This window comes from Crocodylus siamensis, chromosome 4 (assembly GCF_052110815.1).
Source record: "Crocodylus siamensis isolate JL-2025a chromosome 4, ASM5211081v1, whole genome shotgun sequence".
Lineage (NCBI taxonomy): Eukaryota > Metazoa > Chordata > Crocodylia > Crocodylidae > Crocodylus > Crocodylus siamensis.
The window spans coordinates 122,337,423-122,359,064 of NC_143398.1; the positions used below are offsets into that span (position 1 = coordinate 122,337,423).

At 39.3% G+C, this 21,642-nt stretch overlaps 1 protein-coding gene across 25 annotated transcripts in view; it reads left to right on the top strand.

Annotated features, from left to right (window-relative positions):
• Positions 1-21,642, top strand: part of SOX5 (SRY-box transcription factor 5) — a 914,829-nt gene that overhangs the window by 867,698 nt on the left and 25,489 nt on the right. For 18 of the 25 annotated variants that reach the window (XM_090043598.1, XM_090043600.1, XM_090043606.1 and 15 more), the window contains 2 exons: positions 6,515-6,692; positions 12,176-12,348. In XM_090043598.1, coding sequence (XP_089899724.1) covers positions 6,515-6,692; positions 12,176-12,348 — 351 coding nt within the window. The remainder of the gene's footprint in view (positions 1-6,514; positions 6,693-12,175; positions 12,349-21,642) is intronic. The other 7 variants (XM_090043589.1, XM_090043590.1, XM_090043597.1 and 4 more) reach the window with 3 other exon arrangements.

Sequence of the window (21,642 nt, forward strand, 5' to 3'; positions counted from 1 at the left end):
ATCAGAAATGCCAGCTTTGGTTGGAGAATTCAGGTCAGACGCATACATCTTCTAGCCCAGACAACTAATACACCCAACAAAACAACACAATAAATAAACAGGCATTTACACTTGATTTAGGGGTCAAAATGTATAGCAATAATTTGTTTCAGGAGTAAACAGAAACTCAGTCTGAACTTTACTTGCAGCTGTTGCACATTAATGAACAGCATATGCAGTGTGCAGGGCCAGAAAGGTAGAGGACAGCTTTGTTCTAATATTCCTCTAGGATTTTCTTTTTGGTGCCTTTCTCTCTGTTGCCTGAGTCTGGTTATGTCCTGTCTTCCATCCTTCATACCACAACTGTTAGTTTTACATTCAGACTCAGTGACTTTTGTACATCTAAAGCATAAGCCTGCTCTTCTGTGACTTTAAACTTCTGCTGCTTTAATGCTCAGAACATTACTGGGTGTCTCTCTATCCATTTTCTTCCCTTTCTTTCTGTGGGTCTGCTGTGTAGATGCATAAATTTCTACCTCTGGAGGGAGGGATGCATTATTCTTAATCAAAACTTGAGAAGGTAGCAGGAGGAGGTGCAGCTGCAGATGAGCATTATCTAATTCAGCCATCCTGTCATGTGAACATCTCTGCTTAATTTAATACAATTATTTCATCAGTGAGGATAATATCAGCAGCATGATTCATTTATACAACATGTTTCACAACTGCTTTTACCTCTCGGCTCTTATCATCACTACTGATAATTTTACAATGAGTGACTGTGGGGGAAAAGCTGCCATTATCTTTCTGCGTGTGGACAACTGTACTCTCAGGGGGTAGTGATTTTTGAAGGGGGTGTGTGTGCGTGTGTGTTCATGCAATAGCACCTCTGTTATTGATACGTTTTGGTTAGACGTTTCTGGATAAACAAGGCACTAAATGGATAAGCCACTGTCTGGCTCTGTTGTTCAGTATGCAACAATAGCATCATTGTCTTCTTCCCCAGACATGCCAGTAAGTGCTCCATATTTTGCATTTCTCTTGAAATGAAGATCTCCATGAAACAGAAACAGTGTGAGGGAGTGAGTCTGTGGTTTTGTTTCTGGAGAGATGGGAGATGCATTCTTGGAGAAGCCCTTTATCTGGCTTCTTATTTCTAACTCATTTGGCATTGATTTGTACCATCAAGGTCATTTAAATAGGCAGTAATATGTGGTGAATGTGTTCCCAGAGGTTGTGAAAAGCTTCTTTAGCAGAGCACACTAGGTTGTGCTTATGCCAGGTCATTGAAGCCCATTTGTATGGCCAGTCAGATGATGTACACTAGTTCACGATTTTGTAATAAACTGTACAATCTAGACCTTTTAATTTGTGCTAATGTGTGAGGCAGTGCTTGGATTTAAAGAAGAACTAAGTGATTCCATAATTGTATGTTAGTTGTAGATTAATCTGTAAAATAAGCAAAGAAGCTCAATTAAGAAAATCCAGATTAATATTTTTGATTTTTTTCCCCACTGGTGTTGATCCTTTTCTGAGAATGATGCACTCCTCTAGGTCAGCTCTCTTTCAATCAGTTCCCGCCATATGAAGTGACATTATTTGTATAAACGATTTCTGAGAGCCTCTGGAAATCATACCCCATCCCTATGCTGGCAAATATCCAATTGGTTTCAGTGGGGCTTTTGCCTAAGGGCTGAATAGAGACTGTAGGACCTGTCCCATGGAAACATGAGGGAAATCCTCATTACGATTGGCTATTTAATGGCACAGTTATGGCAACTTTTGGAGCTGGGATTCCTAAGTTCTATTTAAGACTGCCACTGACATCTTGCATAACTTTGAGCAAGTCTTTTGATTTCTATCCACCTTATTTTTCTCAGCTGTATTCATATTATTGAAATAACAATTTACATTTGCAGAGGGCCATATAAATATTATAACATGGGCAAGGAGCAGGCATAACCTGCAAGGAGCATTTTGCTTAATTAAATGATGTTTGTAAAACACCTAGAAATTCTCAGAAGGCAGCTTTGTTCTACTTAACCCTCATGCTTCAGTTGAAAAACTCAAAGCTCTTCAAATCCAGCTGGTTCCAAGAAGCAAAATTCAGATCTTGGATACTGAATATCTTTCCCTCCCCTGCATCACTCTTCCCATTCACTTCACAACTTCTCCCCCATTCACCCCCCAACAGTATAGTTCAGGCAGTTTCAGGTTTGCATTTTTGCTTTTACTCTTTATAAGCCTCAGGACTGGGTGCATAAATTTAGATCAGATGTAGGATCTGACATTCCCTCAGCCCCATATTTAATGAGGTTTTGGTATGGTTAATGTTAGTCTTTCATCCAAGGAAAGCAAAACACGAAGTCTGTGTGAAAGAGGTACTGTATTAGTACCACCATGGCACATGGGACTGAATCTCCATAACAATGGATTGGTCCTGCTGTGTGCACTTCATTTTAGCAGGCTTCGTGGTTGTTTTTGTTTCTGCTTTATTCTCCAAATGTATTTCTTAATTTTTTGTTTTGTTTTGTTAACTAAACATGCCACTTTTTAAAGGAAACATTTCATAACCTTTAATCGAGATCATATTTTACTTTCATCACATCTGTGTTTATATTATTACAAGCCTTTTGGGTCTTAATGTCTTCTGCTCTAAGCATTAATCGTTTCGGCTGATACATAAATAAATGTTTGACTTTGTTAACTCTTTTAAAAAATGGTCTGCTCTTATCAGTGGCATCTTAGAATAACTCTGTGTGTCAAAAAAAAAGGCAGAGGACAAAACAATTCTGGATTTCCACCAATAAAAGTAAGTGTGGGGATCAGTGCTGGACTCTGATACGTCTAGGAAAAAAAATTTATTTTGCCTTAAAGTTACAGTCTACTTCAAGTGAACATATTAGATTTAATGTTTATTTTCCCTACGTCCCTTTTCACTGCCAAAGGTTGTAATGGGCCTTTGGTACAAATGAGAGTTAGTCCCAATAATACATAACAAGGCAACCTAATACTGTACTAGATAAAAAAAAATATGGTACTTGTTAAAATATTGTACTAGTTAAAACCTAATATTATACTAGTTAAAAAAATAATGGTAGAAGACTAAATGCCAAGCTCTTGTCTCATTTATGCTGGTGTAAATCTATAATGAAGTTAATGGAGATCTTCCAGATTTTAATTGGGAGTAGAATCTTGTCCAGACCATTTTGAAATGTATGTATGCAAGCAGGGAAAGAGTAAAGTGGTTCTCTGAATATTGAACTAGGGTTGTAATGGAGATCCTCACACTTAATACATTAGTACATTATGTCCTCCCCTGAAAATATTTGTTATGTATGAGATCTTTGCCTGGTGTAAATTGGCATAGCTTCAGTGGATTCAGTGGAACTGCTTCAATGTATACAACCTCAGGATCCAACTTGGACTAGATTTTCAATGGCGCTGCAGGTTGAATGTGGGTTTTAGAAGGTTCTTTGAAATATTATGAAATCCAAACATGGAAATAATATCACATTGTAAATACATGTAATAGCTCCAAACTGTTTACTCATTCTTCTGTATTCCTATACAAGCCTGTGTGACCTCTGATTAATTTACCATTAGCCTGAACACACAATGAAAATGAATGAAGGGACAATTTGGAATGACATTTATCAGCTCTGGAACTGTCAACTTCTATTATTTCCACAAGGCCTTACACTTCTTGGCTCCAGAGAAAGCTGTGCTGACTAGAATGAAGACGAGCATTCTTAGCACCAGGAATAGCTGCAACACAAACAGCTTCATCACTGGATGCCTTGGACAGAGAGACCACCTACTTCATTTCCAACTTATATTAAATAAAACATAAAAAAATAAAACCATTCTTTTGTGAACTAATACAAAACCTTGTACATCACACTGTATAAAAAAATAGAAGAAAAGGATGGGAAGCTCTTTGGGACTAGATAACCAGCTGTTGATGATACAGTAGCATGGCAAAAAGCCCTGAAATTCTAGGGTGGTGATTCTCAACAAGGGTGTCGTAGTGTCCTGAGGTGCCTTGAAATCCTTTCAAGGCTACTGCATGGTGCCATGCAATGTTAGCACTGTCAGGTGTGCAAACATGATTCATTGATTCACAAGATAAATCAAGAGCTTTCAAATAGGAATTCATAGCATTAAAACATTCTGACCTGTTGTGGTCTTTTTGAGTTCTATGCAGGAAAAGAACTGCTCTATTATTCTTCTGTAGTCAAAAATGGGAAAATGAGCTGGCATGATGAGTGCCTTCAGTCTAAAAGTATTCAGAACTACAGCTTTAGGATGCAAATTTGAATCCAGCCTAGACTGAAGGTGAAGATAAGCCATTCCCATATGAGGGCTGTTCGGTGGCCTGTATGAAACAAGGCAATGGTCTCAGTCAGGTTTCTAATGGAAAGACAGCATGTTGCACAGTTCAGCTAATCAAAACCTTTTTAGACTGAATGGAGGAAAGCTAGTAGGGAGGTTTGCACTACTTGTATTCTCTTCTGGGTAGCCGGGAATGCTCGTCTGCACATCTCCTTAACATAGAGTTGTTGGATTTGTTGGTTAATTTTTAGGTGGTGCTTTCTGATGAACTATTGCTGTATAGATCTTTCACCAACACAATTACACTATTGTTTTCTATTGAAAACATTGGAACATTAGGATAAACCCTATTTTAGTTAGCAATACAGTTATTTAATCATATTATGATATGAACATCTGTCTCAGGACTGGATTTATATTTCTTGATTTTTAAGAAAAGCAGGTTCTTTTCCAATCCAAAAGTGTTTATTAAACTGGGTAAACTTTTCAAAAGCAAGCAAGGGACTTACAAACTTGTGTTTTATGGCAAGCCAGTAGGATTTGGCTCCTGAATTTTTAAGTCATTTTTGGAAGTGGGTCTTAGGTTCCCAAGTCACTTTTAAAAATGGTATTCATTCTTTGATGATGATGATGCACAAGTTGCATCTAGGACAGCTTGAATAGCACTTTACAAATATTTTGTGTCCATTATTCCCCTTATTGTTTTAAGCTGTAATTTATTTTCATTTGTGACAGTTACAAAAGTGTAAAAATAATGAAATATACAAATATCACAAAAGTGCTTGCTTGTTGGATAATTGCAAGGAATATAACAGGGCTTTGCAAAATGATATGTAGATTGCTTGGCAATGGATTCATATTTCTGTAACACACTTCTCTATAGACCACTGGAAAAATCCTTGTTTATTGCTGTACGCTTCCTGTCACAGAACTGGAATTATTGTAGCAGTAGAAATTGTCTCTACCTATAACAGACAGATATTATGGACCTGCTTCTGCTCTCGTTTGCATTGCTGTAGATCAAGAGTAGTTCCAAAGGAGTCAATACACTTATAACCAAAGTAAAACTTATGAAAGGAGATCAGAATCAATCCTACTATGTCTATAACTGAGCGCATGCAAGAATGCATGGGTATGACTGTACAGTTCCTTTAAACTGAGGATGGTCTGTCTTCCTAACTCACAACTGGAGGAGGAAAGCTGATACACTGGGGAGTTTACAACAGTATCGTTAACATATTGTGTATTTGGCATGCTGGGATAGTAGCAGGTAAGTACATGGTGGAAAGGTCCGGGTTCAAATTATCAGTCCCAGACATTAAAAAGGAAAACAGGATTTCATGGATCCTTCTTTGTTTTTTTGTTAGCTCTGGCTTATGTAACCAAGATTTATTTAATTTATTGCACATTCGTGTTTATTGCTGTGTATCTATAACCCCCAAACCCATAGCAAGCAGGTGACAATCCCACTGATTTCAGCAGTATCTACATATTCTTTGTGAATTTGGCCTAGGCTTTCAGTATTACCAAAGGAGTAATTTGCTTGGTTCATATAAAAATTCAGAAATGTAGTTGCTTATTTAAAATTGTTGAAATCACTGATAGAGATTTGAAGTTGAAAATATTGCAAAACAGTCTTTTCTGGTTCTGATTGGATAACAATTAACCAGGAATTATCTTTCTGCTTTTTTGGTGCTTGCAAGTTCAGAGAAAGAGACACTGGAACTGAAATAAAAATTAATTTCATCTACTGAAACAAATTTACCCACATTTTATAATTACTGAAGAGTACTGATTTGGATTTGGACTGAATATTAGGCAAAGATTGTGTTCAGTACATTTATCCATCATCTTAAGCTTTCCTTTTTAAATGACAAAATATTATTCTGAATGTATTCCCCATTTAAATGTGTAAGTAATATATTTTGTAAATGCAAATAACTTTATTCAGTGTAAACTCTTAGGAACAGAGCACAAAGAAGGAATGTTCTTTAATTCTGTCAGGCAGAAGTTCTCTTTCCTGTGCCATTTTGATTTCCAGTTGATATAACATGATGATATAACAGGCAGTGTTGCAGTGGATTTTAAGATCACTAGTTTTGCAGATTCATATGTACTGAAAGTTGCTATCTGTGCATGGATGAGTTGTGGCAAGAGCAGAATAGTTGTAATATTCTTTATTTTCTTCTGCTTTTGGCAGGATGAAGTGGCTCAGCCACTGAACCTCTCAGCCAAGCCCAAGACATCAGATGGCAAATCTCCCACATCGCCCACCTCTCCTCATATGCCAGCTCTGAGAATAAACAGTGGGGCCAGTTCACTTAAATCTTCTGTGCCAGCAGCATTAGCTAGCCCTTCAGCCAGAGCTAATACAATAGGTGAGTTCAGCTTCTTTTGTTCTTTTTGCAGAATGGTCATTATTAAAAAATCAGTATGATGTCACACAGTAGCGTATAAGGTATTACAGGTGGAACCTTACTCTGCATTTATTGAAGTCCATGGAAAAGCTCCTGCTGACTTCAGCTGTTTATGATACAAATCCCACCTCTCCATCAGAATTGAAAAAAATCTCTATTACTTCTCTGTATGATGACCTGACTGATATATGATAGAAGTCAATAAATGATGACTCTTTAATAGCAACCACTGTACTACAGCAATTCAGACATTTTACTGTGTTATTTAGAAGCATAAGCAGTTGATGAATAAACTTTAAAAAACCATGAATAAACTTCAAAAAAATCCTGAAAGTTATATGCCTGCATATGCATACAGTTCCTTAGAAAATTACAGGTTTAATGCATAGTCCACTGAAAAGCTGCATGGGGCTTTATTTTAGCTTAATCTACCAGAGAAAATATTAATGGCTAACTGAAAAATAACCAGGTTCATTTCAAAACATATTTTACACTGTATCCTGCAAATAGTCTGACTAGCTGCTTTGGTGGTGCTCTCTAATAGGCCTGTGCGAAGCTTTGGTCCCTGATTTGATTTGGTGGAGATTCAGCCCAATTCAGTGGCCAAATCTCTGAATCTTAACTGAATCAGGAGACCCTTCAATCTCCACAAATCGAATCAGAACCCTCCGAATCAATTTGGAGAGATTCAGAAAAATGCAATGATTCATATCATAGCTTTAAATGTTTTTTCTACATACCTCAAGGTACCAGGCAGCTTGTGAATGCTGCGATGGTGAGGTAGATGGAGTGTCCCACAAGAGCATGGGGAGCTCCCCACCATGCTCAGGTGCAGACCCAGAAGTGGACCAGAAGTACTTCCGGGTCTACCGGAGACTGTGCCGGGGCCCCCCCGTGTTCCCCCTGGCTTGGCGACTGGTGCCTCCTGGGTCTGGGTGGCCACCTGGGGTCCCCCCCACAGCCAATTGCTGAGCCAGTGGGGTGCGGGGGGCATGGAGTGGGAGGGGGAGCGGTGCATTCAGCAGTAGACCTGGAAGTGGACCAGAAGTACTTCCACATATGTGTGTAAGTGTTAAAGATGATCCTGTTCCCTAAAATTCTTAATGTTAAGTGGGTCAGTATAACTTGAATTGAGTTTCAGTCTCTTATTTTTAGGCGGTAGAATGAGGCATTCATATATTTACTCACTATAAGATTTCATTGACCTTCCTCTCAATTATTTGGGTGCTAGCCACTGTCAGAGACAGGACAGTGAACTAAGTGGACCATTGGGCTAATTTAGTACAGCTATTTGCTGTTTTTTATTTTCATATTGCATTGAAATCTTTTGAGCCCTTGAGCCTTTTTCCCCTATAATGTATATGTACTCCACTAAAGTTCAGTGTGGTCCATATTCCAACTGTGCATGCACCAGTGACACCCACACACGTCCAGAGTTTCAAATATAAACCTCAGTATGCAGACATAATTACCATTAATGCTGATGAGAGTGATGGTTACATGCAACAAATTGAAAATACTCCTATGCTTGCCATAAGAGTATTTTATCTGGTATACATATTCTATAACATTGCATAAATGTTTCATAAATATGCCATTGTTAATTGTTAATGCATGACTTGTTATGTATTATTCTTATTAGACCTAGACTCCTTAACTTGCTTGGCTAGTAATGTATTTGCATCTTTAATCTGGTTGGCCCTGCTACTCTCCATGTACAAAGGACTGAGTTTTAATTTTTTTCACATTAAAACCTTTGTGCTTAGGAGGGCGAACAGCATATTTAGGCATGGAGTTAAGCATCTGACCTGCATCTTAGTGGCATGACACCTCTTGTTCTTTCCTGTTCAGTCCTCATTCTCTTTCCTCCTGGTATTTTTCCTAGATTTGAGACCCCTGCAATTTACTTTTCTCCTTTCAACAAAATGCAGATTTTGAAATGCTGTACCTGTAATGAGTGATAATGTAATTGGATAAAAGCTGCGAGGATGAATGGAGCTTTAAAGGTCACTCTTGTAAGAAGAATTAATGTGTTATACCATTAATAAACCATGGAAAACTGTGGAGCAAAAGATAACATACTTAAGTTATTGTTAATGACATAGAGTTCACGGCTGTATATCTCCCAGCTACAAATATAGAAAGTGACTTTTTGAGGTTGCTGAACAGTATCACTGCGCATACTGCATAAGATAAGCTGGCTTTCAATGTGGTATAAGAAGTGGACAGACATAGGCTGCTCCTATCAAAAATCTGTCCTTTTTTTTGGAGGACTGGATGAATTCAAGGCTTCGTAGGAAGAAGGCTAGAGATTAGTGCTTGTTGCTAGGTAACTAATTCAGATCCAGCCAAAGTCACTACCATGTAAAAACAAGTTCTTATGTTAGGGCCTCTGTCCCCTACCTGATGCTCACATACCTCTTCACATCTGCTGCATTTAGGATTGTGGCTGTTTTCAGTTTGTTTCTGTATTTAAACAAAAGTAAGATAGCCCTCTTTGCTCTCAAGGCAAAAAGTAAAAAGCGAGTTGTATTAAAAAATCAGCCAATCCAGGTCTCCCAAATTACCTAGGCCACAAAGAGAATTCCCAGATGTTCTGTTCTTGTGGGCTGCGCAGCACTGGGTAGGGAAACTGAACTGCCTTTTCACCTTGAAAGACAGATCCCTCCAGGGACCCAGTACAAGGGTTGAAGCACACTGAATAAGAAGAGGCTTCCAGCGCTCTCAAGGGGTTGAGGGAAGAGGTCAGACCCACTTTCCTGAGCTGCCGATAGGCCAGCACGTTCCTCCAGCATGAAATTCACATAAAAGCCCTGTTTTAAAATGAGTCCTTCAGGCTACTTGTTGTCAGTGCTCAGCATTGTGCTCCACGTTCTGAACAGGCTCACCTTGTTCAGATACATCTGAACGATGCTATGTTCACAGCATTGTTCAATTGTATCTGAACAAGGTGAGCCTTTTGCACATATCAGAAAGAGTGTAGAGTATGTAGCTGGTCAAGTAGTGCATGTGGCCTGATCCAGCCCAGCCACCCAGTATATCATGCTATACCTTGAGTAGTCTCAGATATCCTTCCCACCTTTCCATCCAAATGTTTCTTTTCAGAAACAGGTATATTTCTACTTGTTAAAACCAGAAACAATTTCTCATTTTTCCCCATTTTCTCTAACATCTAGATGGTGTCCTGGCAATCCTTGTGCAATGTATGGAATGTATTGTATATAATGCAGCTCCCCTCTGTCAGTAATTCATTGCTACCCTAAATAATAATTTACATTCAACACACGTCTATATTAATCATTTCCCCATGCACACAAGCATCTTGGCATCTTAGAAAAACTTAAGTGGTGCTTGCTTTTATTCCCTGTCACGTGCTGAACCTTCTTAAGTTAGTGGTACTCAGAAAAACAAATAGTCCGGAGAAAGGCGTGCATCCCCTTTCTTAGGCAAATTCAGCTCTGCTGCATTTTGTAACTACTATACCTAGCCTAGTCAACAGCATTGCTGGATTTTGGTATCACAGTTTGTTTGCTTTTTAATTTATTTTGACAAACTGCAAGCTTGAACAGCAACAGATGCAAGGTGAGGGAAGGACCAAGCAATTTGTTTATTTGCAGGGAGTGGGGAGGATGGAGAATGCCTTGATACTGTTGAGTAGGTGCAGGTTACAGCTTTCCTTACAGTGAGAAAGATGTCAGTGGCCTGGAATTACTGAGTTAGGTCATTAGATAAAAAGAAGTGACGTAGAGTGAGTTAATTTTATGTAACACTGGTAGTGTTTTGGGCTATTTAACTGAGAAGTATTTGTTGATCTTATTCCCTGGCCTCCAACTCCACAGAAACTTTTGCTTTCAACCTTCCAAAGGAGACTGAAACACCAACCCGATTCTGCTCATAATTAAAAAAAAAAAAGGGGGGGGGGAGGAGAGGGGGAGAAAAAAATCCTTACAGCAGTGCTGCACTGAACTAATCTGACATCAGCTTCTTCCACTGAAATGTTTTAAGCAGCAAGACAATGTTCTATGTTTTTTGGCAATCAGCGGATCAGATAGAAGAGTCTAGCAATACAACAAGGATGTGTAATCTGACATGATTAGACAAGGCTCTTTAGGAACAGAACATTCATAATTGAGACAAAGAAAGAGTATTAATAACACTTTCCTAACACGGCAGTTAGCCATTTTATATTTCCTTTCTTTAATCTTAGTGTTTTTCAACAAATCATGGGATTTAATAGCGTGTTTTGGCAGATTAGAGGATTTATAGCCCAGATGTTTTTTGTTCTAAAAATGGATTAGGGTGTAAAGTTTGCTGGAATCCATGGAACATGTTGAGGCAAGCCGGTCATTTTGTGTGTGATTAGTGCCTGCCTTCTGTCTCACAGTCCCTCCATCTGTCACAATTCACCAATGGATCTGGTTAGATTTAGCCTCATGTCACAAACAGAAGTCCCTTTTCTGGGCAATTTCATATTACAGATTCATTTTATGCCATTTTTATGCCCTAGTTAAAAGATAGAAAGGGGGGTGTGTGTGTGTGTGTGTGTGTGTGTGTGTGTGTGTGTGTGTGTGTGTGTGTGTGTGTGCATGCACACAGGCATGTGTGTGCATGTGGAGAGGGAGTGATAGATATTAGCTTTTCCTCTAATGTTTGAAAAATAGACAGGGGCTTGGAGTCTCCCATCAGTATTCTATCCTGCAAATCACATGCAGATCATAATAAGTATAATCTACAGTATGCTAAAGGAAAAAAAAATGACAAAGTGTCACATTTAAAATTAAATAGTATTAACTGTGCTGGTGATGCTTGTAACATTTTAAAAGGAAGTAATTCACTGACTACTAGGGCTAAGCCCTGGGCTGTGAATTTTTAGCCAAACAGTGGACATTTGACCTCCTATCATGGCATGAATAGAATGGGAACATAGGGCCATGTAGCTGTAGTTTCTTATATATTTCTGAATGACAGGTGGTGGTGGGGAGCATTCAACGGATGAGATTTCTCTTCCCAGCCATTGTGCACTTTGTATCTATAGCAAACCACCGCCACCTGTGGTTTATTTTAATGTATTCACGTGTTTTAAGAAGGGGAAGAATAAAAAGGGCTACTTTTCATAGTTTGGGATTGCTTGCATGATCAAAGCCTCCCCCTTCCCCTATCAAGTTACACCCTGCTGCATATGAACTTCAGGGCTGATCTCTAGATTGTTGGGTAAATATTGAAACTAACAGCATCAAGTATCAGAGTGATGCTATCAGAACTAATGTTTCTCATGGTTTATATCCAGGTGGGCCTGTCTCAAAATTTCCAAGCAGAGACAGGTTTATGGGGGTGCTCCTTCTCTTTTGTTGCCTTCTCATGTAATGGTGCCTAAGGAAAGCATTGGTGAGTTTGACTGACAAAAACTGAAATGTTTTCTTGTAACCTGTGTTTTCTTTTTAAAGATATCCTTTCTTCTATCACGTCGTCAGGTTATTTAAATGACCACGATGCTGTTACCAAGGCAATTCAGGAGGCCCGACAGATGAAGGAGCAGCTTCGGAGGGAGCAACAGGTGCTTGATGGGAAGGTGGCGGTTGTGAATAGTCTGGGTCTCAATAACTGCAGGACAGAAAAGGTGAGTTCCTAAGACTCCCTTTTCTGATAGCCATATTGTCTTTCCTTTTGCATTTTATACATGCACATAGTCTCTCACTCATTGTTAGTTATTCTCTTTCTCTCTCCCTTAACCCTTTTCTTTTCCTTTTCTGCTCTGTCTCCATCCTTTCTTTTAGAACTGCTTAAAAAACACACCCAACAGAGATCTGGAGACAGTCAAGGGAAAAAACCCCAATAAAACATAGTTAAACTCCTTATGAGAACTTCAGAGACCACTAATTCTCTGTTCCAAACTGTCATTATGTATTATAGCTAGGTGATCTTTGAAATATCTGGGTCTGAGTGGAAATCTGTCTTTATGGAAATGCTTACATGTGTTTGTGAGATGAGCTGGATTTGAAAATATTCAAGCTTCTTTAGGAATATAAGCTATGCTGATACTCAGGCTCAGCTCTTGGGTATTTAGCCTTATGAGGTTGTCATGTATGATGTTTTGTGACCATTGCAATGTAGCACTGTCAAGTCCTGTTAGATGACTTAAGAAAATTGAAAAAACGGAGATTTGACAGCACAAACTGCACCAAATACATCCAGCAAAACTGAGAAGCACTGGAATTGATGCATTCATTCTCATTCTGAAGGGGTCTGTAAAGCTGTAATATATAGGAAAACCATCAAGAAGGAAAATATTTTTTCCTAACGTACCACTTGTGTGGATTGGATCTAGCACTGCTTTTTTGTCTTGGGGATCAGGACTCTCAGTGCCCAGGGTGACCTGATTTTCTACGGAAGCTCTTCTGGCTTCTTTCAGCTCCTCTGCTCCTGGCTGAAGGGAGTAAATAGTTAATTGATCCCTTCTTGGCCCTTTATAGTGAGATGAAGACAGTGCTGCTATTTAGGACAGAAAGTTACAAAAACTCTTACATGCTTCACAAATTCATATTTTTAAAAAGATTTTCCTTGATTTTTCTAGAGATGAAATGTGTCTCATATTATTAACAAATAATCAAAAAGTATACCACTGCATTTAATATAAACTGTACTGTATTGAAACCTTGGTTCTTATGCCTTTTTCATCCCTGAGTATTCGAGTGAGTCACTCAGATGGATAAATAGAATAAAAATGATCAGCTACTTAACAGTAACTTGAAAGTCAGTCATCCTGGGAAGCTTGTGAGTCAAACAATATTGTCCAGAATGAGCAGATTGCTAATTTGGATCGCTTTCCAGTTTCCCTGGTTTTTAGATGGAGTTTGATCAATAAGCTATGAGAAGCCAGCAATCTGGGTAATGAATGTTAAATGTACATGTGAGCCTGTCACTACTGTACTTTTTTACCAGCCTAGCATGGGTGCAAATGATGTAGAAATGGCTCCAATTTCATGCACTCTCCTGATAGGAAGGGGGAGATAAAGAGGTCAGTGTAATAGGTGTCTGGTGGTACATAAAAAGCTCTTTTAGAAAAATAAGGGCATCAGTATAGGGAGAAAGGGACAGAGCATGTTTGTGGTGTTTCACATGGAAGAGTACCAGAAGGGAAGGGGGAAAAGCAAAGTGTCAGATATAAGAAGTGATCACAAGCACAAAGGAATTTATATTCAAATATTTAAGCATTCTTGAAAGGATGCTCGGAGCAGAAATTCCTTTTCTCTGCTCCCCATGTAGAAATGACTTTAACACTCAGCCAGATGCTAATGCAAAGTGACTCAAACTATTCCTCGCAAGCATAGCTAAATTGCCGTTATTTGTTAAGCGCATTGAATTCAGCTGTGGATACAGCAGTTGGTTGCATTCAGAAAGCATCTGTACCCTTTTTTTTTCTTTTTTTAATCCTCCAAAGCAGAGACAACTCTACCTATCTCCCCCCTCTCCTCCCCTGTGCTGGCTGGGAATTGTCAAGTGACAACCGACCAAATCCTTTTGGACAGGAAGCCTTCATCCTGAGTTCTATATACTTGCAAAGCAGGCCTTGTGGTTGGATCAGGAAGCCCATTAAAAGCACTTTGATGGTATGGAAATTCATCTTCATGAAGCACCCAGGCCCCTAAGCAGCATGCTGTTTAGCTGTGGTTACAGATCAGTCATTCACATCGGAGGGCAGTAATTGTGCTGACGGCTTGTACGGCAATGGAAGTACATAAAATAATCCCAGGCCCTCCACCATGGCACTGCGAGTTAATCTTCTTTAATACAGATCAGCTGTTGTTCTAACACATGACTTTATACCGGCTCTAGTGACTCTGCACAGCCTTTTGATTAAGTAACAGGAATGAAACCATCTGTATTCACTTTATTCTGTTACTCTCCTATTGTTTAGCTCCTCCTTGTCCCTTCTGTTTTCACTTCTCACCTTCACCCCAAACATTGGGGTTTGTTTTCCTCTCTAATTCATGCCTCCTGCTTGTTCTGCAGAGGGCAAAAAGAGTTCTTTTACAGTGGGAAGAAACAGAAGGTATTTTATTTGCAACCTTTTATTACTTCTAAAGCAACAATAGTTTTATTTGGTATATTAGCTGCTGATGCTTTGTTCTGGGAGGCTCTAGTGGAGATGGGAAGGAGTCGCAAAGGTCAGATCCAGATCTGAACTCTCCCAGACCATACCAGTGTTCTGGATCTGGGTTGCTGCTTCAGATGATTTATGATAGTAGGTGCAAGTTGCAAAGTTTGTATTGGATCTGTGGGATCTCAGAGTTGAAAGAGATACAGGCTTAAGGTTTGGATTTGACACAGCAAAGAGAAGGGAGAAGGCTCTGAAGTTTTGATACCTGCCTGTACCTTCCATATATTCTGGGTCTTCTCATCTGGGACTTTCTTTCCAGAAATTATAACCAGCCATAGGATCTGAATTCCATCAACAAGCCCAGGCCCCAGTGTGGTCATTTAAGAGGCAGGACACCAAAGTGACAGGCTAGTGGGTTTCCTTCGCTTGTCTCACTTCCTGCAGATTAGGTAGGCATAAGATAATTACACAGGCAGCGCAGAGATTGGCTGCTTTGCCTGCACACACACATATTCAGATGTAGCTCTGCATGCTCAGCATTGGATTGCAAGATGATCGCTTTCCTTCTTACTGGCCACATCTACGTGAGACACTGACTGCACAGTAGCCCAATACTACTGCACAATAGCAACACATGGCAAAAACCATGATGTGACACTACTGAGCAGTAGTATTAGGCTATTTTGCAGTAGTATTACAAAAAAGACATTTGTTAGCGCCACTGTGCATAATGCAGGTTACTGTTTAGTCATTTAGTACTTGTTAATAGAGTCAGCATCTTGTGTAGATATGGCCACTGTGAATGATATATCCTTATGAGTGGAACCCTGAGGTTGGTATCTAAAGCTGGGTCCATTTTCTCCAGCATTGTCAAGATATTTATAGAGCTTATTCTAGGGCAGGTTTAGCCTTTTGTTGTAATCACAGCCTACCCAGAAGGATGGGTGCCTTCACACCTTCAGTTCTGAATTTTCCAGTCAGAGCATCATTAAGAATCTGTCTGCTACTGCTGACTGAGGAGGCTCAGAGAAGGAAATCACTTTTATGAATGCATGTGTTAGAGCTTTGGGGCTGTTTTTCTCATATGCTCATAACCCAGTGTCTCACTTTCATGTTCCCAGCTGGAAATATCCCTGAAGATGGCCAGGGTTATTCCAGGGTTGTCAGTTGTAGAGCAGAAGTCAGAGAGGTAGGAATTGTGTGTGTCTGGAGAGACTCTGTGCTACTGGATATATATTTATCTAGAAAAGATTTTCAGAAGTAATTAGAGTGTACAGGTGAGGCAGGTTTGGGTACCCAACCTGAGATGCCTTGTGGAGATTTGACTTTCAGATGGTTTCAGAAAAATCTACAGATTTTACTAAAACCTAATTTAATGGAGAATGCAGTAAATATATATATTTTAAATTACTTTTCTTGGAAGTCTTTCAGTATGACCCAGAAGTGTGTGTGTGTGTGTTTCTGGTTCCTTGGAAACCCAGGAGCTTAGTTTTATTTATAATGTCATCTATAGTTAATTAGAGCTTGATATTTACTATACGTAAACAATATTACCTTTTATACATGTAGCTTGAAGGCAACAGATTTTCGTCCAGAGCAAACACAGCACTGGGCAGCCTCACAAAAAAGTGGACTATGGTCTATTTGTTCAGTCAAAAAACTACATGTTCTGCTTCAAATTGAATGTACACAAATACAGGCAATGGGATGGGCATGGGTGTACATGGCATATACTACCATAATGTGCACATCTGGAAATGAACACATAACGTATGTGTCCATGCAACACCTGCATATGTTCGTTCGCACAAAACTAGCCATGAATTTTCATGAGCCCTCAGATCTGTAAACAGACTTGTATTTGCATAACCAAGCAGCTGTAAATTCACACACATAGGTGCATGAAAATGGGCCCAGTCACATGTGCTTGCATGTGTGTACAGGTATGCCCCAGCAAATACAGGTGAGTTTTTGTGAGTGTGCATGAGCACTCATAAATACACAAGCAATTCACGTATGTGAACATGCATTGATCCAGATGCCCACACATACTCATGCAGTTTGGATATGCATGCAGGCACACAGACCATGCTCACAGATAATTGTGTCCTAATACACATGCACTGTGTGCAAGTGATTTTTAACTTATGATATAAGTGCTCCCTCTTATTGCCAAGAGCATGTCCCTCTTCTAAACGACTCTGACAGGTACTTGTCTGCTGGGCTGTAACTAAAAAGCTATTTGTAACAATATTTATTCCAGCATTGTAAGCAGAAGCCTGTTTTATTACTCACGCTGATGGAACAGTAGGTCAAGGATGCCTTTCCTCCCATTTCCGCCCACCCTCCTCCCACAATCCTTCCCCCCCCCATTTCTCCCTCTTCCCTTTAACACAGTGCCAAACATGAAATGACAGTGACCAATGTTGACTTAATGTGGATGTTTAATAATGAAAAAAGTGTGTCAGTTCCAACGTGAGTTACAAATGGCAGTAAGTGTATCGGGTGGCAGCCCTGTAATAATTTTACATCCATCATTCCTTCCTGATGCCTCACTGGCTGCCTGATGGATGGGGCTAGCAGAGTTAACTCTTAAGTGATCAGCTGAACTGAAGTGAATTCAATCTCAGCTTTCTCCTATGGTGAGGAGGAGTATATTAATAATATGATCTACCAGATCCTGCTCTTTGAGAAACAGAAAACTGACATTCACTTTCCTGAAGGGCATAGGAAGAAGTCACCATAGAATAGTCCTTAATGTTTTCCTTCTCTAGACTTTCCTTTATTTGATTTAAATAATATAATTTCTCCCCGCCACCCAGTGGTTAAATTTGAGCATGAGATTAAAACAAACAAACAAACGAACAAAACAAAAGGGGGAGGAGTTAACAGGAGTTAAGCTTCTCATCAATTTAGCAGACTCTCCATTGGCTTTAAAGGGTTTTTGAATCAGGTCCATGTGCTGATGAAACAATGGAAATTAGGAGCAAAGAGCAGGAAATAGTAAGTTGTTCTTGTTTCCTAAATAGAAAGACACTATCAAATCTTAGTTCAGAAGTATTATTGGTCTGCAAAAGTTAAACCCTTCTTAGTCTAATGACGTGCATAGTATATTACAGAAAAAAATGTGGCTAACACATACATTAATTTTTACATGCAAACTCAATGTACATGTAACATGCATGTCTTGTAATTTGTAGCGTACTCTATTCCTCATTGGCCTGTAAAACCATAGATAAGATGAGCAATATAATATTTTTGCTTTAGTCTCTCAGTGTGCAGAGAGATATCTGTTTGAAATAATTATTACGTAGTGTGGGGATGAGGGACTGCTTTGTGGACAGTTCACTGTAAGAGAATCTAAATCATCCTACAACATGAAAGCTAATATGTGATCTCCAGGATTTCATCCTTTTTTCATACTTAATTCCCCACTACAAGCACCCAAGTAAAACCTTCTTGCTTCTGTCTTGCTGAGATTCTTTGCCAGTAGAAATTTCTTGTGCAGGCATAGGGTGGAAGGGGTTGCAATCTCCTTTGTTAATGCTATCAACACACAGCAGACAGTTTTCAAAAGGCATGACAGCCAAGCAAGCAGGTATTATGTCATCACCCATCCATCACTTTGTATGCCAGCTTTTCAATAGGTCCAATCAACTGTCTCACCAGGGTCATTCATATTAAAGCAGTAGTTTATTCACAGAGCTACTGTATCTATTGTATTTTCTCCTGAACCTTCTTTATTTTTTGTAATTTGATTAAAGTTCATGTCAGGTTTGCACACTGTAAAGATCAGAATTGTTTTTGCCCAGCATTAGCAATGAGGCTTTAAACATTAGTTTGCCTCAGCTTAAAGTTTAGCCCCTTTTTTGCCTTTTGCTTCTTGGAGCTTGTATGTATTTATATTTACAGCCTCTGCAGTTAATGGCCACATGCCTTATTTTCACAGATGGCCAGTGGAAGTCCCTCCCCTCCCCCCCCCCCGCCCCCTCCCCCACATGCAAACACACACTTTCTTTTAGTAGAGCCTGCTTTTGGTTTTGCTACATTTGTCACAGTGCCACTACTTTCAGCTAACAAGTGCCCACGCATGGAAGGGAGTGATTATGAGATAAGGTTTTTATCATGGATTTTGCCTTCCTTATTTTAAAAACAAACTTTCTTCTAGTTGACCGTCATCCCTACTAAATACCCATTGTCCCTATTAAATACCCAGAGTTGTTTTTAAAGGGAAAATCATGTGTGTGTGGGGTTTTGTGGGTTTTCTTCTTTTTATTATTTTACATAGTCATGGTGGGGAGGCATGGGCAAGGCTAGCTAATAAAACTGAGGCATATTAAAGCAGTAGTATACACAAGGAAGAACAAATTCTGCCTACAGATGTGTAGGCATGTGACAGCATACAGAAATGTGAAGGGTGAACCCCAGATCCCTGGAGACACGAATGTCTAAACGGGCATATAGTTTGAACTCCCCTTTGGCTCTAGAGGCTATGCTTTTATCCAGTTTTGATTTAAGACAATATTTGCATGCTAGTGCAGAAGAGTTGGCTATCAATACCTTATCCAGCATTACTAACTCCCAAAAACTTGGGTCAGGCCCACCCAATTAGTGTCACAAAATACCTGTAAAACATCAAGAGATCTAAAAAGCAAAAAAGAAAAACAAAATCTGGCCATTTGGTGTTCTTTTTTATTTCCTCTCTCATTTCTGAGTGTGTAAATCTTACGTTTCCAAACTTTCTTCCACAGCCAAGAGCATTGAGAAGTTATTGGGTTTTGATCATTTGTTTGTTTGTTTTTGAAATGAAAGGGGAGATTCTTACAATAATCCCAATTAATGGAGCTTAAAGGAAAACATAAAATACAAGAGCTGTGATAAAACTATGGACCCTGATATCACTGCAGTGGGAGTAACAGGGTACCTGGGACTGATTTTCCTTTCACTTCCTTTGGTATAATTTGGGGTGAACCCACAAAAAGTCAATGGTGCTGAACAGCGGGAATTGAAAGAACCATGTTACTCCAGTCACTGGATGTTGCCAGTGCTAAGGCTGCATGAACTCATTTATGTGAATAACAAAATGGTCCCTAGCACCATACTGAGCGTATAAAACTTTGCTCTTCCCTGGACTGATGCTGATCCTAAAGCAGACAAATCAGGCCTGACTGCTGTTTGGAAAAAACTAGAGTGTCCTTCTTCATACATAGGTTAGATAGCATATGAATCTCTTTATTTTATTAAAACAAGGAGTAACAATGCAATAGGCAGAGTCAGAACACCCTCCATGGGGCTAATGCCTAAAATTAAATTGGAAAAGAATAGTCTATACATTTGTAATACTGCTAAGTAACCGAGTCACCCATTGTTTGGTAAACAATTGCCAGAGAAGTGGAGACAGCTTTCTTACTTTCTGTTTACATGTGTGCAGAGCCCCCACTCCCCGGATATCCCATGTGGGCTGTGATTTCCATTTCATTCCATTTTTGGTATGCCACCTTTTTCCCATAATTAACCCTTCCTTGTCATCATGGAAGGGATGCCATGGCTCTTCTATCTCTTGCTAGGAAGGATGCTAATTTGCATTTTTATTGGTTTTTTCCTCCAGAGAGAACTTGACGTGTTTTACCAAAACAGGCAAGCATCATTATCTCCATCTTGCAGATGGGGAAACAGAGGCACAGAGCTCCTGTCACTCCAATTTAAAATTTTGCAACCACTCCCTGAATCAAGCTCTCAAAAAGTTTTGTAGGAAGAAAACCGGTACCTGTTTTACCCTTTCTCTGAGACTATGGGCTTCCCATCCCCTGTTACGCTTTGAAAGTCCTGCCTTTTACTCTCCTTATAGTCACCTCCAAAGTACACACAGGATCTCCATAGCCTCTTTGTAGAGATAATTCCTTTAGATTTGCTGCATCCAACACTCTTTAAAACCACTTTGTTTCTAGGGAATCTCTTTTTGGAACACCACCTTATTTGTTCAGGAAGTAATTAGTTTGTGGAATGAAACATTAATAAAAACCTCAGAGGCCTGACCTACAGTCCACCAGATTCAATGGGAGACTTTCATTTTACAACAGTGATGATGTCTGACTCAGTGTTTGTGGAAGATGTTTGACTGGCAGCCCTAGAAACTGAAGGCCTCTATCCACAAATAAGTAAAGCTGAGGAAGTAACTGTATAAGCTGTGCTCTGCCAGCATCTCTATTCAGTTTGCAGTCCACCTCTCAGGAAAGAGTAGCTAAGAATCTGCGTCTACTCAATTCAGAGACTCTTTGGTTTATAATTTGGACATTTTTTCCCCCTGGAGCAGGTCCTAGGACACCATCTACTGAGACTACCAAGACATTATATATAGGTTACCAATCAGACTGTAATGCTTTTTCAGTCATTATTGAACTGATTTAGATTTGAATGGATGAACTAAATATCTTTGCCCCCCATTTGCCAACCCATTCAGTCCCATCATAACTGAGATGGAAGAGTTTTAAAGCAGATACCATTGAGGAAGGACCTCAAGTAAGAAATGCTATTTTATTTCTTTTAATTCTGCATTTAGATCCCGTGGGTGGATTATTATTCCATAGAAAGAAGAGATGTTAGATAAGCAAGAGCGAAAGATTTGAGGGGGTGGTGAAGGCATTGTTTCTTCATGCTTAACTTTGATGCAACAACAACAAAAAAAATCCCCAACTGATAAATCGTTGTGACATTATAAATAATCTTTCATCTTCTTTGGTGGTCCATGGAGTTTATATAATTGGAAGGTTAAAACCCTTCTTTGTTGTTTCTTCCCTTTTCATTAGTACAGTA